Source organism: Triticum aestivum, chromosome 6A, assembly GCF_018294505.1.
Source record: "Triticum aestivum cultivar Chinese Spring chromosome 6A, IWGSC CS RefSeq v2.1, whole genome shotgun sequence".
Taxonomy (NCBI): domain Eukaryota; kingdom Viridiplantae; phylum Streptophyta; class Magnoliopsida; order Poales; family Poaceae; genus Triticum; species Triticum aestivum.
In genome coordinates, this window is record NC_057809.1 from 614,570,377 (window position 1) to 614,586,028 (window position 15,652).

The 15,652-nt window shown below is 44.4% G+C and overlaps 2 protein-coding genes and 1 long non-coding RNA gene across 3 annotated transcripts; all 3 read right to left on the reverse strand.

Annotated features, from left to right (window-relative positions):
- Window positions 1-1,692: 1,692 nt before the first annotated feature.
- Window positions 1,693-4,198, reverse strand: LOC123131416 (uncharacterized). Its single transcript, XM_044551101.1, has 2 exons — window positions 4,107-4,198; window positions 1,693-2,380 (listed from the first exon to the last, which is right to left on the reverse strand). The coding sequence occupies exon 2, from the start codon at window positions 2,366-2,368 to the stop codon at window positions 1,943-1,945; it is 426 nt and encodes a 141-aa protein (XP_044407036.1). The 5' UTR covers window positions 2,369-2,380; window positions 4,107-4,198; the 3' UTR covers window positions 1,693-1,942.
- Window positions 4,199-6,396: 2,198 nt separating this feature from the next.
- LOC123131417 (uncharacterized) lies at window positions 6,397-7,704 on the reverse strand. Its single transcript, XR_006464167.1, has 3 exons — window positions 7,602-7,704; window positions 7,081-7,161; window positions 6,397-6,617 (listed from the first exon to the last, which is right to left on the reverse strand). It is a non-coding gene; the product is annotated as an uncharacterized lncRNA (long non-coding RNA).
- Window positions 7,705-8,583: 879 nt separating this feature from the next.
- On the reverse strand, window positions 8,584-14,422 carry LOC123129093 (signal peptide peptidase-like 4). The gene is made up of 14 exons (XM_044549244.1): window positions 14,118-14,422; window positions 12,548-12,706; window positions 12,344-12,455; window positions 11,837-11,953; window positions 11,528-11,679; window positions 11,269-11,451; window positions 10,728-10,762; window positions 10,418-10,574; window positions 10,288-10,341; window positions 10,111-10,203; window positions 9,884-10,026; window positions 9,612-9,682; window positions 9,146-9,229; window positions 8,584-9,048 (listed from the first exon to the last, which is right to left on the reverse strand). Exons 1-14 carry the CDS (start codon window positions 14,256-14,258, stop codon window positions 8,909-8,911), a joined length of 1,641 nt encoding a protein of 546 aa, XP_044405179.1. The 5' UTR covers window positions 14,259-14,422; the 3' UTR covers window positions 8,584-8,908.
- Between the last annotated feature and the right edge of the window lie 1,230 nt (window positions 14,423-15,652).

Consider the following 15,652-nt stretch of genomic DNA (forward strand, 5'->3'; position numbering starts at 1 on the left):
TTATTTTTGCGCTGCGTGTGATGACAATGTACTTGTGTACTAGACTACTAGTGGATGAGTAAAGGAATTATGTCACGTCCCTACAAATAGTATGATCTGTTTATCATTGATTGCCGAATCACTGCAAACGGACACTCTGAGATAGACATAAAAGTGGGAACCAAACATATCTATCTGCACGTCAGAGTCGGTCCACTCTAGAGGCTGCCATCGTCGTGTTCCTTGTACATGCACGCAGGACTGTTCCCATCCAAGGCCAAAGCAGAATCAATCCCCGCATAGAAATCCCAGTCCAAACCGTAGCAGCCATTGATGCGATCGATGGAAGGCAGTCCTGTCGGGTCTTTACATTGTCTGTCCAATGAGATCACTAGGGTGTTCTAGGTGGACTCTTTAGGCTGCTGGATCTGTGTCCGGTGGGCATGGTTATCTTCCATCAAATTGTGAAAAGGCCTGAAACATTTCGTCATAATCAAAGCCATAAAGTTTCTTTTTTTTTGGTATTTTCTCTGTTATTTTTATCATTTTTCTGTGCATGGTGGAAGCATTGCACCTGGGTGTAGAAAATAAATGTGTGGCACTTGTCACTATCTCTGGCAACAGTTTTTAAGAACAAACCATCAAGTGGTTAATTAATATGCACATTTGCAAAAAGACTACAACTAACAATGTCCATAGGAATATAGCCTTGAATCAATACTAGTTTTTATTACAAAAAAAACATCTAGCTGCGTATTTGCAGGTCAAGTGTGGTCATTGTCATGTTTCGTTGCCTGTTCTCGCTGTTAAAAGCACGCAGAGAAAATGTGCCTTCTGTTGTTGGTGTCTTCCTTGCTACTGCACATAAGAAAAAGGGAAGTAGCGATGGTTAGGGGAGCTGGAAAATAGTAACTGAGCTTCAACGTGGACAAATAGAACCAAAACGAAAACAAGAAAACATTTCTGTAGAAGTGATATAGCAGCAGTGTCTGGCTTTTGCTTGTACTCTCAATCGCCATTCATCCATCCATCAATCAATCCAGAAGAAACCTAGCTGCTGGTGGCAGCCATGGCCGTGGGCGTGGTGTTCTTCTTCTACCCCGTGGTTCTAGCAGCGGGGACGCTGCACTCGTTGGGCATGCTAAGCTCCTGGTTTGCAATGAGATCTCCATGGTTGTTTTAGTCGGGTTTTAGGTGACTCTTTAGGGTGCTGGGTCTCTGTTCGTCGGCCATGGTTATTTTCCATCAAATTTGGCAAGCTAAGGTGTTTCGTATAATCAAAGCCACAAAGTTTCATAATGTTTTGATTTTGTTTGCTGTTCTGTTTGTCCATCACCAAGCCTTCTTAGGTGCGTTTTATGCTCCGGTGCCTTGCACAAAGGCTCACGCGTTGTCTATTCCGCCAAAGGGCCAACAGAAAAGTTTTGCTTTCTCTGTGACAACCACATGCATCTAATCTTCCAAGGTGGTGTTATACTGTTATATATAGTCCTTAATTATCAGATCAACTTATCATGCATAGTCAATGTAGTATAATCTGGAAATATCGTAACTTGGTACAATACATATTATGAGAGAGCCGAATGACGAATGGACAAAAAAGGAACACAATTAATCAATCTGGAAGGACAACTCTAAGATCGAATCTCATTTTGGTATGACGAGTAACTTTCAGATTCATATCACAGAACGATGAGTAATCACATCACCTCATACACAGAACAAGAGCACCTCCAACTTCTTCCTCACAGCTCCAACAATTCTCTGCCAGAAAATGATCATGAGTGCCGACGATAACCAAAATAGGATCGGATCAAAGAACGACAATCCGTCAAGACGGCACAGAATCTTATCCGTCGAACTGCCTAAGGTCCCACGACACGGCACCATTCCAGCCAAAAAAAAGGTTTTGCACTTGTAGCTCAAATCGAAAGCGACGGAGTGGGACTAGAACTACCATCCGTCAACCGTTTCTAGCAGCAGAGATAGAGAGCGATGGACTATAACTACTAACGCCAAGCTGGCGCGCTTGAGCTGCTGCTGGCTGACCTCTGCTGCTGGTTGAGCTTCTCCTGCTGCTGGGTGCCCTTGAGCTGCTGCTGTCTGACCTCCTCTGCAGCAGCTGATTGAGCTCCTCCTGTAGCTGGATGACCTTGAGCTGCTCCTTCTCGAGCTGCAGCTGCAGCTGGGCGTTCTTGAGCAGCTGCAGCTGGGCACGCTTAAGCTGCCCCTGCAGCAGGGCGCGCTTGAGCTTCACCTTGGCGATGTGGCTCCAGGTCTTGCAGACGAGAGAGGCACAGAGGAGGCTTGCCGGGTCGTCCGGCGGGAGGCGGAGGAAGATCTCTTCGATGAGATCGTCCGGGAGCGCCGGCGGTGGTGCTGCTGCCATGGTGGCCCCTGGCTGTACAGCATAAATGAAACCAAGTTAATTATGTTTATTCTAGATGTACAACATAGAAGAAACAGTAGACTGCATAAATAAAAGAAACAAAAACCCATAAAGGTTGTAAGACTCGAAACTAAGGTTGTGCTCCATATGTTCTTGGACTAGAAACGAAAACATCTCCCTTGCAACATATGTTCTTGGACGTCAAGTTGCCAGAAAAAAAGCTCTATTGTTTTCCTTACTTCATGGGCACGAATTGTCATGACATATATAAAGAATCTCTATAGCCTTTATTCATGAGGCTGATGCATTTTCCATCTATTAGACACAGAAGAAGAGAAGGAAATATTTGCAGGTTGGCAAAGGGGACAAAAAAAAAACTTTCATATAAATGGAGTCTCAGTATTCGAAGTATTCGGCTGCTGGTAATGTTGGTGCCCATGACACAGGTTTGTGTGGTGCTTGCACTTTTTTTATACCCCCGCCCTTAGTTTTGCCGGTCTGGTTGCCATGTTTTAAAAAAAAACATCAATATGTAATATATAACTAGATAACTAGTTGCCCGGATGTTGTTTTCTTCTTCCAATCTAATTTAAAGATAAAAATATAATTATGCCTACTTACGATGTTCCAGACTGAAAAAAGTTTACATTGTACCAGTTTTATCAGATAAAAATGCCCTAGTTACCAGAATAATTTGTACCTACTTGTTTTGATGTTCCAGATAAGAAAAAGGCTCACATTCTACTAATTTGCCAGATAATAAAAAATGACCTAGTTACCATGATGTTCCATATATAAAAAAAAGCAAGGTTTGCATGTGCCCGAGATAAAAAAAAGCCCTATTTGCCAATATAAATGTGCCTACTTGCCATGATGTTCAAGATTGAAGGAGTATGCGTTTGTACTGATTTTACCAGATAACAAAACATCTAGCTGTCACTATAAATGTTCCGCCTACTTGCCATGCATATTTGAGTCGTCTCACAAGCAACAACGCGAGAATCATTAGCGAATTTTGAATATCCATGCGTGTATATTCTCAAGTTGTGATTCAGACACATGTTGTGAATCTTTTTGATACCCTGAATGAACTACATCCAGTACCACAAAACACATGTTTCAAAATCTTGTTGCTACTCTGAATGAACAGCGCGCAGTGCCACAAAAACAAATGCTACTGAATCCGATGCTGCTCTAAACGAAGTGCGTGCAATGCTACAAGTAGGATACTGGCAGAAGGAGAATGACTAGCAGCAGGAAACTAGGCAGGGTGATGGACCTGGCTCTCGGTCGAGCCCGTCGTTGGCCTACGTGGAGAGGTGCATCCTACCACGAGAGCCGCGGTCCTCTCCAATCGCCCCTCTCCAGTTCTCCCCGCACCTCCACCTCGGACATGACCTAGCTAGGATACATGACCTAGCGGCTAGCTACCTACACGCCATCGACAGACTCGGCTTATATAAACTGTAATATTGTAACTGGGGGCAAGGCAAGGCAGTGGACGAACAGGTTACAAGCACCCGCAATTGACTGACTAGATCATCCATCGTTCGCTAGTACAGTATTAGACAGCACAAAACGAAAACGAAATCGAAATCGAAATCGAAATCGAAGCCAAAATGGAAGCAATCCGGCATCCCGCGAAGGGGAGCCCAGCTGGGGCAGCATGGCAGTGGCAGAAGAGCAGGAGGGAAGGGGACTGGGGAGAGGGAGAGGGGAGGGGGTCAGCTTTACCCGCCTGCAGAGATCCAGGGGGCGGGGAGAGGGCGGCCGGCGGCGAGGGATCCGCTGGGCGGAGGCGGGGGCGGGGTGGGGAAGGAAGGTAGAGAGAGAGAGATGGGGACGGAGAGGGGGAGGGGTAGGTAGGCGGGCCTGGGCCTGGGCCTGAGCACAGGTATTGAAAAAAGTTCGCCAACTCGAAAACGTTCACGATTTCAAAAAAAAGTTTGCCAACTCAAGAAAGTTCATGAGTTCAAAAATGGTAGCGGGGTTTGCAAAAAAATCACGGGTTTTGAAAAAAGTCTGCGCATGTGAAACATGTTCACGAATTGGGTTGAATCAATACGGGGTTGGGGATTTGGGTTGGATTTTTTTCTCTTGCGCTACAAAATGTTTTTTTTACTTAATAGGGTAATTGGGGGGGGGGGGGGGGGGAGGATAATTTTTTCCAACTTAAAGTGCGATTTGACGACGGACGGGTAGAAGCACTAATGGTGTAGATAGATTGTATTCGGATGATGAACTTTGAAATGATCAATAAAAGTTTGTATGCTCGATATGTAGATGCCAATGGTGTTTCCCCTCATTTAAGAAAACATGTAAATACATGTTTTTCTTGCAAGGGTGTAAATACATACGTTGATGGACATCCGCACAGATATACCCACTCCGTTCCAAAAAATACTTAAAGTTATAGGCTTGTGCTAAATCAAACTTAAGTTCGACCAAATCTCCAAAAAGAAAAAATAACCCTATATAAGTTTCATCATAAAATATAGTTGATGTATGGGAGGCAATACTCCGTCCCTTCCATTTTTTAGGTCGAGCAGCCTCCACTTTTCCGTCCCTTAAGGCGCAACCAGCAGACCTAGCACTCGCTTTTGTTATATTAGAGGGTTCGCTTATTAATCAATAAAATAGTCCCACCTTGCTGCTTTATATTGAATCCCACCGAATTATTATTTCAATTTTTGATAAACGAAACGAATCCAAGCCTGACAAGTCGAATTCCATTCGGTACCTTCGGGGTTTCTTTTTCCTTCTGGATGACGACGTCACCGTGTCTCCTTATTGGTATTGTGATGGTGACGAGGAACAAAGGGCCGGGGAGATGATCGAAATTACCTCTAGCCCGAAGCCAGAGGGGGTCGTCGACACAACGCCAACCCTGATGGTGGGGCACTTGGAAGGTCTGGAGACCCTCCTTGAGACTCCCCCTTTACCAGAAACGCCACCTGCAGGTTGTAGTATATGTTTGTAAGTAGACAAAAAATCAACAAGCCTCTTGGGGGATAGACAAGCAGAGGGGAGGGTGAGGTGTGGGTTCCGTTCATCCTATGAGATGAGAGGAGGACATATGGATGCCGTTGGGAGAAAAAGAGATAGATGAAGAGAGAGGCCATGGCCATGGTTTTTTTAATCCTCCTCCTCCTCTCGTGTTCCCGATTTCTAGGAATTAGTTGCTGCCGCATGCATCGTCTATCTTCTAGTCTAAAGAAGAAAAAGTTGCCCCTCTCAGGCAAGCTCGTCATTACCTAGCGCGGCATGTGTGCGTCGCCATCAGGGCATCAGGCACCCGCAAAATGTCATATCAATGCAAATCAGACAACCAGGCAGGCATCATTCAGAAATCAAAATTGCAACCTCCTTGCTTGCTTAACTCACAAGGGACATGGTCACAACTCAGAGCTCCAGCTGGGCCGCCTTGAGCAGGGTGCTCTCGAGTTGGGCGATCCCCTCCTCCCGCAGCTGGGCGCGCTTGAGCTGCTCCTTGACGATGTGGCTCCAGGTCTTGCAGACGAGGGAGGCACAGAGGAGGCTTGTCGGGTCGTCGAGCGGGAGGGAGGCGGAGGAGGATCTCTTCGATGAGATCGTCCGGAAGTGTCGGTGGCGGTGCTGCTGCTATGGTGGCCGCTGGCTGTGCAACATAAACGAAACCAAGTTAATTATATTTATTCTAGCTGTACAACATAAAAGAAACAGTAGGCGGCTGCATAAATAAAAGAAGCAAAAACCCATAAAGGTTGTAAGACTGGAAAACTAAGCTTGTGCTCCAAAATGCATGTAAAAAGCAGTTCAAGGATGCAATTCATCAAAAAAAAATACTACCAGTAAACACAGGCAGTGGTGAAGGTGAGCATCCGATGGTAAAAGGTAGTTAGTCAAATTTCATGGCCAATTGCAAGCAAATCAATCATCTTTCAGTACTATAGTGGAAATACGGGGCAGACTCAGCCTTGAGTTGTCTAGGTTTGAATTATTATTTTTTAGGGACTGGCTCTCAATTCTTTTGGATAAACTCTGTGCTTTTGGAAAAGAGCGAGCAATTCAAATTAAAACATGCATAGAGGTTGGAAAAAAAACAGCAACAAGAGAAATGCAGCAGCAGACACAAACCTTGTTGTTTTGGTACCTACCACAACCATCACCAGCATAACCATTAGGTCCATAGTTCACAGCATCATTATATGGCACCTGTGGAATCATATACCCAGCAGGAACAGCAGCAGGGTAACCAGGGAACCAAGGCCTGGATATTTTGAAGTGAAGGAAATGAGTAAGAGAAAATGGTGATAATGTATCTGAAGGGTGAATCCATCTATAAATATCATGAATGCAAAGAGAACGTCTAGCTGGGCATGTCAATATATCCCAGCTTTTTTTTAAATGGTGTTATGACTTATTTTTAGATAAGCATGATAAATGCAGAACATGTATTCCTCAAGGAAGAAAGGTACTCCTATCAGAACGCACCCCATTCAAGCAAGCATAAAGCAGAGTGGTAAAACATTAGAACTAAAAAGTGGTCAAAATTCTACTCCCTCCATTCCTAAATATTTGTCTTTTTAGAGATTTCAAATGGACTACCACATGGGATGAACAGATCCTAAATTACTCGGAGCCATACACATCACATAATGAACAAAATAAGTGATAAGAAAGCACTTTGAGCGTTCAGATAGAAAGTAAACAGGAGGTGTTAAACTTGCTACCTTGTAAAGTTGCTGTTGCCTCCTGGATTGAGTCCTTGCCCAGTAAGACTGCTTTTTCTGATTCAGTTTGGAACACTCCACCTAAATTTGATAAGATGGAAAATTGAATGAGTAACGCACAGCCTGAAATATAGATAGTTTTCACTATAAACTTGGTCAAAGTTTGTTAAGTTTGACTTTTGAAAAAATCTATATGCACTACATTGTGGAACGGAGGGAGTATAGAATAATGTTTAGTCATTGTATATTACTATGGGTAGAAATGCTCAACAGCTAAACATATCCAAATAGATGTTCAGTTGTAAGTATAAGAAATAGCCAGGCAACTGCGGAAAATCTGGCTAGTTCAACAAATGTTATTATATTGTGATGCCTTGTTGTTAATGGATTGTGACCTAATGGTACATGGGATGAAGAGATCCTAAATTACTCGGAGCCATACATATGGCATCATGGACAAAGACGCCAAAGCACTTTGAGCGTTCAGATAGAAAGTAAACAGGAGGTGTTAAACTTGCTACCTTGTAAAAGAGCTCTTGCCTTGTTGATTGAGTCCTTGACCAGTAAGACTGCTTTTCCTGATCCAGTTTGGGACACTGACGGCATGGCTCCACCTAAATTTGATAAGAAAACTGAATGAGTAATGCACAGCCTGAAGAAAGAAAATACAGTTGGTACAATTACCAAAACCTAGGTGCTTTCTGGCTATTGTTGCAAGACTTACCTCTAAATGGGGTGTCCATTTCACTCGATTCCCCAACCTCTGCATCGGGTACATCGTGAAGTTGCTCTGAAACACAAAAACTGGTCATCGTGGAACAGTTTGACTGGAGCAAACCCAAAGCTGGGCAATATGAGCTGTAGGCTCCATCCGTAACAACAGGCCAGCACCATTTTGATTCATCCATTCAAACGAGGAGACTACGAATAGAGGAGATGGAGGGAGGAGCAGTGCGGTACCTTGGACGAGGAGGTCGGCCATGGCCATGGACTGGGCGCGGCATCCGTCGGCGCCGCCCCGGCCTAGGGTTTTGCCATACTCGCTCCGTTTTAAAAAATGCATAAAGTTATAGGCTTGTTCTAAGTCAACTTATTTTAAGTTTAACCAAATCTACCAGAGAAATAGACACAACTGCTAAATTAGTTTTATTATTAGCTTCATCACAAAATATATATAGTTATATAATACTCCCTCCGTCCCAAAATAAGTGACTCAACTTTGTACTAATTTTAGTACAAAATTAGTGTAAAGTTGAGTCATTTATTTTGGGACAGAGGGGGTATATATTTGGTGATGTTGGATGCTAGTAATTTTTTTGTATAAATGAGAAGAGACCAGATGGGGGCGAGAAGAGTAGATATAAATCTTTTGATAGGAGGCAATCACAATCACAACGAAAACATATATACTCCCTCCCTTTCAGTTTATATAGGTCCCTCATGTCGTTAATTTTACAAATGTAATTTGAATTGCATATCACAAAATCTATACCATCAGGAAAATAGAGCATTTGAAGTTTTTAATGGCATTAATATAGAACTTTCATTATGTTGGTCAGATTGTTGATCTAGGGATACCCACAGGCCTTACAAACAAACACGGAAAGGAGGTACTACTCTCCAAGTATACAGGTAGATGCAGAGCCACAACAAGAGAAGCAAACCACGAGGCTCTATCTATGTACAACTAATGGGATTGGTTCTAATGACAAGAGGTTCATATTAGACACCTCTGCACCCACGGAACAGGGTCACACAACAGATCCGCGGAGCCGCGCTTCCGCCTCCAGGCAAGGAACCATTGCGCTACGATACGGCGAGCCGCTACCTATGATGAGATTACATGAGAAGCGGAGTCCGCAGAGTCCTTCAGAGGATGATGCGAGTGCGTGCAGACTCTCGGAGGTTGTCCTTTCATCCACAGGTTCCTGAGCTCGCCCCGCTTTTTACCGAGTGATATGAAAGTTCCTGCGGTAGACAGGATGGTTTCGTTCAAGGCACTGGCTCAAGAATCTGACGATATAAAATTTATCGATGGACACAAAGGCGGGGTTTTCGTCCTTACCAAGCGTGAAGGGCACGATGTAAAGAAGAGCTGGTTGGCCGTGACCATCCATGAGATTCAAGGCAACGTAGGTTATCAGAAGGCCTGAATGAAAAAGACAAATATACACCATGTCAGAACTTCAGGTGAAAAATACCAACTTACCGCCAGCATGTTTTACAGAATTGTACACATAAAAAAAAGAATTGTACACATCAACATATATGATATCAACATAATTCATGTCTTCTGAAGCATTTCAGAAAGGGGGCATTACTTCATTTATTCAATGAAAGAGACATCCGTAGCGAGAAAAACATTGAAAAGTAACCGTGAATTCTGAATCGCCTTGAGATACTTTTGCTCAAGAGTAGTTTGTATCACATGATTCCATATAAGACAGGACATGCTAATTAAGGAAGCCCGCAAACTGTTCTTAGCAAAATGCAGAAATGCATAGTTGATATGGAAGCAGGCAGTGTCTTACCAGAACCGTACGCAACCATTGACCACAGAAAGTAACCAGATTGTAAGGTCTTCCTCGCAGCCCAATCATACCTAAAAATGGAGAGAGATCTCAACTACTTACACCATCATAATGTTGGCATACAGTAACAAAAGTAAATACCCAGCAGATGGGATGGAATAATATCCATGCTGACAGTTGTTCTACATGCTCTAATCAATGAAACCCGCCCTTCCAACAAAAATTGAAAATTCACATATGACAAGCCAGGAGCCCAAATTTAGCACACTAACCTTAGCGCAAAAGCAACCAGCAGTCCTGGAAGGAGGATATCACCAAAGCCTATGATGCTGTATCCACCCCATGGATCAAACATGCGTGGGATCTTTAACAGCATGGGTACACCATCTTCATCAGTATTATCGCCACGTGCAACCTGCAGGCAGATCACAAGCATAACTAGCATATCTATCGAGCAGAAGAAAAAAAACATAATATTGCAATAGTCATTTGTACATACCACAATCATCACGCTCTCATGAAACAACATCTTGGATATGAAAACCCAGAAGATGTCATACAAGAAGGAACAGCCGAGAAGAACAGACCCCACCTGACCAATTATGAGCAAATAAATAATTGGCATCAAGGTCCTTCACTGCATCGAAAGCATAAACCAAGGAGCAGAAACAATTACCTTAAGATTTGGTATCCTCACAATCTGGATCACAGTAACAATCAGTGCGATACCCTGAAGGCACAAAGCATGATGTTAATCAACAGAAAATAATCACAATGGAGGGTGCAAAAAACAAAACTGCACTTACAAGAACATCTTGCCCAATCCATGCATAGGGCATCCGGCGATAAACAGCCCATAAAACAGCAGAGACGATGCAAAATGGACAAACTGCCAATGTAAGGTATGAAACAGCTCCAAAAAATGGCACTTTTACAAATGATCTTGCAGCAGGTTTAAACCATCTGAAAGATACCACAGTTTTCAGGTCAGTAACACATTTACCCTTTTCTTTAAGCTATGTCTGCAAAACCACAAATTAAAGGAGAACCGAAACATATCTACACTGTGCATATACCCAGAAAATATGAATGTATCGCGTCGAGCAATAAATTTACCTTGACAATAAAGCCACCAAACATGTTTGCAAACCCTGGATAAAAAAGGAAAGCATAATGTGCCATCAGCTCAAGAAATTGACGACGAAATATAGCAAAATAAGATATCAATCAACGAAATCAAGATCGGTTCACTCTGCAGCTGTACTAGTCTACTAGATAAGTGTGATGTTGGTTATTCAACAGCAGCCACAAAGTTATTTGTTCATTTTTGGATAATATCTTTAGTGTTCAAATCAAAAGGTACAGATTAAAAAGGAAGAACTTCAATTCTCTGTAGGGAAAACGGATGACACCATTGTTTAAAGAAGGTTTAACATTTAAGAGCCTAATTTAACCATTCTCCAAATTGCATTGATTCATGATTTGTGCCATCTAGTTTTAATGTGGAATACTATATAAGTACTATTCTGTTTTAGTAACTAAGCATACAGTACTACTAATCAAAATTTAAAGCAGTGACCTCGCAAAAAAAATAAAAAAATAAGCAGTGGCAAAGTTGAAATAAGTATAATCTTAAAAAGGATTTCATCATACGCACCTCTACACCACCAATGCAAAATATAACCACCAGGAGCTCCACAAACCAGTGAGACATCAATTTGTAAAGCATTACCAAAAAGAGTGATGCAACCACAATAAACAGCATTGCTGACGTCATGGTGATATCTACCATACCACTAGAACCTTCGGCCTCAATGTTAACTGAACTTTCATGGCCATCCTATACGAATAATGTGCCTGTTAGTTTCTCTTTTCGAAAATCCAAAATAAATGACAGTATAAGCATCGACTGAAACCTTTAGAAGTTTCTCTTGTTCAATAAGTGCTTCTCGAGCACTCCATGCTGACCAGTATGATGCGCCAAGAATAGTACCAACAGCCATAAGCCATAGAAACACCTCAGCCGTATCAACTAGGGGTCGATCTGGAGAGTATAACTGCACTGACACTGAGAAAATTGAAAGAGCCTATTAGCTATAAATATAATATGGTAGAAGAGTCCCAAATACATAAATAAATAAATAAACTGAATATATGGGTTAGACAACCTTGTGTTCACGGGACAATGTACAAGATCTGAGGGGATTAAAGACCTAATGATTTACCTTTACCAAGTGAGAGAAGACCCTGTAAAATGGTGCCTGCATCTTTTGGCAGAAGAACTGCAGGTATATTTATATCCAGATCCGTTTCATTTTGATCACAAACCATCTTGTATAGCTCTGCAAGCAAACATATGCCATTTGTTAACATGTAACACACGTGTTGAAAGACAAGGCATGAGCCAAAAGTGTGCTCTTCTAAATACGCAAACATGCACCGTCAAATGTGCACGCGCAACTATGAAAAACAATTGTCCAATAAATAATCAAAAGGCTAAAGTAAGGTTGTGATGGTCATTCTAGTGGTAAAAAATGTTATATACATTTTCAGGCAACTTGTTTTGTTGATCCGCACTCAAAGGTAGGGCATTTCCCATTGATATAGGAACTTTTTTACCTCATTTAACTGTATCCTAACATCTTATCTTCTAATTAAATACCAGTTGAGAAAGATCATAAATGGATAACATTGCATGTTGAATTTTATTAGACAGGTCATATTGGGCATACCATGCCGATTATTCAGGATTATAATAGCAGAAGCACCAGCATCTTCAGCAACCTTAGCTTTTGTAGTGAACTTACAATCTCCTCTTTGCACTAGCAAAACTTCTCCAGCAACCTAAATAAAAGAATAATTAATCACTACATAACAACGTAGGATACTATAAAAAATTCACAAACAGCTAAATCATGTTTTTCCAGAGAGGTAACCTTTTCTTTGAGAGGGGTACAACAATCAAAAGGGTCTGCTATTAGTAATCCTGTCCGGTTCGCGTGCTTTTCCTTTGACTCTATTATGGGGCCAAACCGAGCACCAACACCAACAAACTCATCGGTCTCTCTGTTTTTGACCCAAGTTTGCACCTTTACCTGATAACAATGTGAGGAAACAAATTTTGAGAGTGAGTACATTGTCCATTAAAAAGAAGTACTCCCTCCGTAAAGAAATATAAGAGCGTTTAGATCACTAAAGTTACGCTCTTATATTTCTTTACAGAGGGAATAGATGCTGATGTGTAAAATCTCCATCGGGGAAAACAAAGAGCTGCGGCGTTGAGGACGAAGAGAAGCATCGGAGAGTCAGAGACAACCATACTTTTCCCTTGTTGATTGATGTGGGCACGCCACCCTCACATGTTGCTCCTCTTGCGTGAACCGGTAGGTGGGTCAGCACTCAGCACTATTACACAGAGCCTAAACGACAAAGTCGATTGCACTAACCAAATTTCAATTTTCGCGCCCTTGAGATGTGGTCTTACATCCCTCCTATGTGTTTACTTGTAACACTAAAAGGCAAACAGCCACCTCCATCTAGGTAAGTGGTAACCCAAGAGCCCACGGGAGCCGTATTACAACAGCAACAACAACAACAACAAAGCCTTTAGTCCCAAACTAATGAGGCTCTGAGTTGGTAACATAAGCCCAGGTGGAGCTCATGGGTCATAATATACACAGCTTATGACCGCCGATTAGATTAAAAAAATCTAAGTACGAGTGGATTACGCGCGCGGCAGTGTATCAACAACTAATTGGGTGGAAGTTGGAAATTACTATGGACATCTTGAGGTCGTAGCACTGTCCTACATGATTCCTTCCAGGACATCAATGCCTGCTTCAAGTTGGATCATCACTATCACCCATTGAGCATATATAGAAAATATCCTCTATAGGAAAACTCCAGCAGCTTTATAGACTAGTCCAATCAGTTAATAATAAGATAAAACTAGATACTAATCCTCGATAGCGACATGTATTAGCTAACAGATGACGCAATGTCAAAGCCATAACTGCCCACATTGACTAGCTTCTGACTTGTAAAAGCGGCCATTTCTCGAACCTACACAGCGACAACTAAGCCTCACTCACATAGATGGTATGGTGCTCAGGCTCATCTTAAAGAATAAGCAAGTGTCAACAGCCCCTGATCAAATGCTAGCACCACCAACAGCATGGTACAGGCTAATTAATTAATTAGCGACGGAAGCTCCTCAGCTCACAGTAGAAAAATAAGTACCCAGCTCCAAACAGAGCTGGCCAGCGTTCCTAACTGAGAGCGCCTACCGCGAGCGACCTAACTGAATCGCCGGTAACAAAAAGCTGCGCCGCCTAACTCCACAATCCGCGGATCGAACAAGCGCGCATGTTGTCAGGCTCCGACTCACGGATCGCCGGCCTGGAAACGGAACACTGGCTTACTCCGCCGCGCCCGGCCACGGCTCGGAATCGAGAACCGGGGCCGGCCGCTCCACTGATACAGGAGAAGCGGGGACGAGGGACGTACGAGCATGAAGTCGTTGGAGCAGCCGGGGATCTTGGGCGCGTCGTCGTCCTGGTGGACGATGTCGCCGCCGGCGGCCACCCCCGCGAGCGCCGCCGCCACCAGCAGCAGCGCCGCCGCCGTCGCCCGCGCCCCGGCGCCCATCCTCGCGCTTACGGTGGGGCCTGGATTGCTGGGTGGAGGGATCGGCCGCGAGCAGGAGCAGCTGGGTCGACGGCTGGAATGGCCGGCCGGACGGGGAGAAAGAGGGAGGGAGGGATGAGATAGATCTGTCTGCGAGTGAGCGTCGGGCGGAGGCTGCAACTGGGGCCGGCGCCGCACGGGGGGAGATGTGTAGGCTGTGGGGCCCGCATGCCAGTAACTAAGCCGGTTTCTTTCACGTGCTCTTTCTTTCTTGGGCTTGGGTTAGTTAAGTGGAAGTGGAAGTGGAAGTGGAGCAAGCAATCTTGTGAGTTCCATTCCGGGCTCTCATCACTCGCCTTGTTTGGATTATGGAGTTAGAGCTAGTTTGGGTTAGTTGAAGACTCAAATAACCTAAAAGTATTCAAACAGGGAAGGTTAGAGTGGGTTAGTTCCATCTAACCCAACTATCCCAGTGAAGAGGTGCTTATTTGGGTTAGAGTGGGTTAGAAAATAACTCTAACTCTAACTGTGTTAGAGTATCCAAACAGGGCCACTTGCTTCATTCAGCATTTTGCCTTTGCTATTTGCTAAAGAAACCTTGCTGGAGTATAAGAGGAACTCCCACGGTCGAACCAAACACACGGCGTTTTTGTCTGTTTTTTGTCCGTTTCGATCGGCCGTCCGCCCGCCGTCCGCTCTTTTTTAGTTTTGGGTCGGCAGTGCGCCCAATGGGCCGACCCATTTCATGACCGCGCGCGTTTTAGATTATGCCGGCGTCCTGATTTTGGCGCTCCAGCGCGCGGGAAAGGTTCGCGTGCACGGAGGAAAGCGGCCTAGCGCGCGCTGATTTTGGCGCTCCAGCGCGCGGGAAAGGTTCGTGCGCGTGCCGCGGCCGGCGCTCGTTATAAAGAAGGCGCTCCCTCCCCACTCTCGTCGCCTCTGCGCCACCATGTTGATCCGCCGTTTGGGCGCTTCGGATTTTCGCAGAGACTGCGAGCGCCGCTCTGACGCCTTCTCTTCCGAGATCTGGTTTTGCAAGAAACATCTCATCCTCGGCACCTTCGACGCCGCAGAGGAGGCAGCCCGCACGCACGACGCGGCGGCGTGGCGCCTCATGAGGCCTCGTCGGGATATGAATTTTCTCAACGTGTCGAGCCAGCAGGCGCAGGATCTGGCGCCTCTCCCGCGACTTTTCACCGACGAGAATCGTCGTGTCCACCAGAGGCGGCAGCGTCGCCTCGCCATCGCGGAGAAGGACGTGGAAGCCTTGGTGGTGTGGCGCGGAGGCTTCCCGCAGGACATCGTCGACGAGCGCCAGCTCTACAAGCAAAAGAGGTTGGAGAGGGACGCGGGGAGGAGGGAGCGAGCCGCCTATCGGGAGGACAAGCGTTCGCGGAAGCAGGCAGCTCAATTGA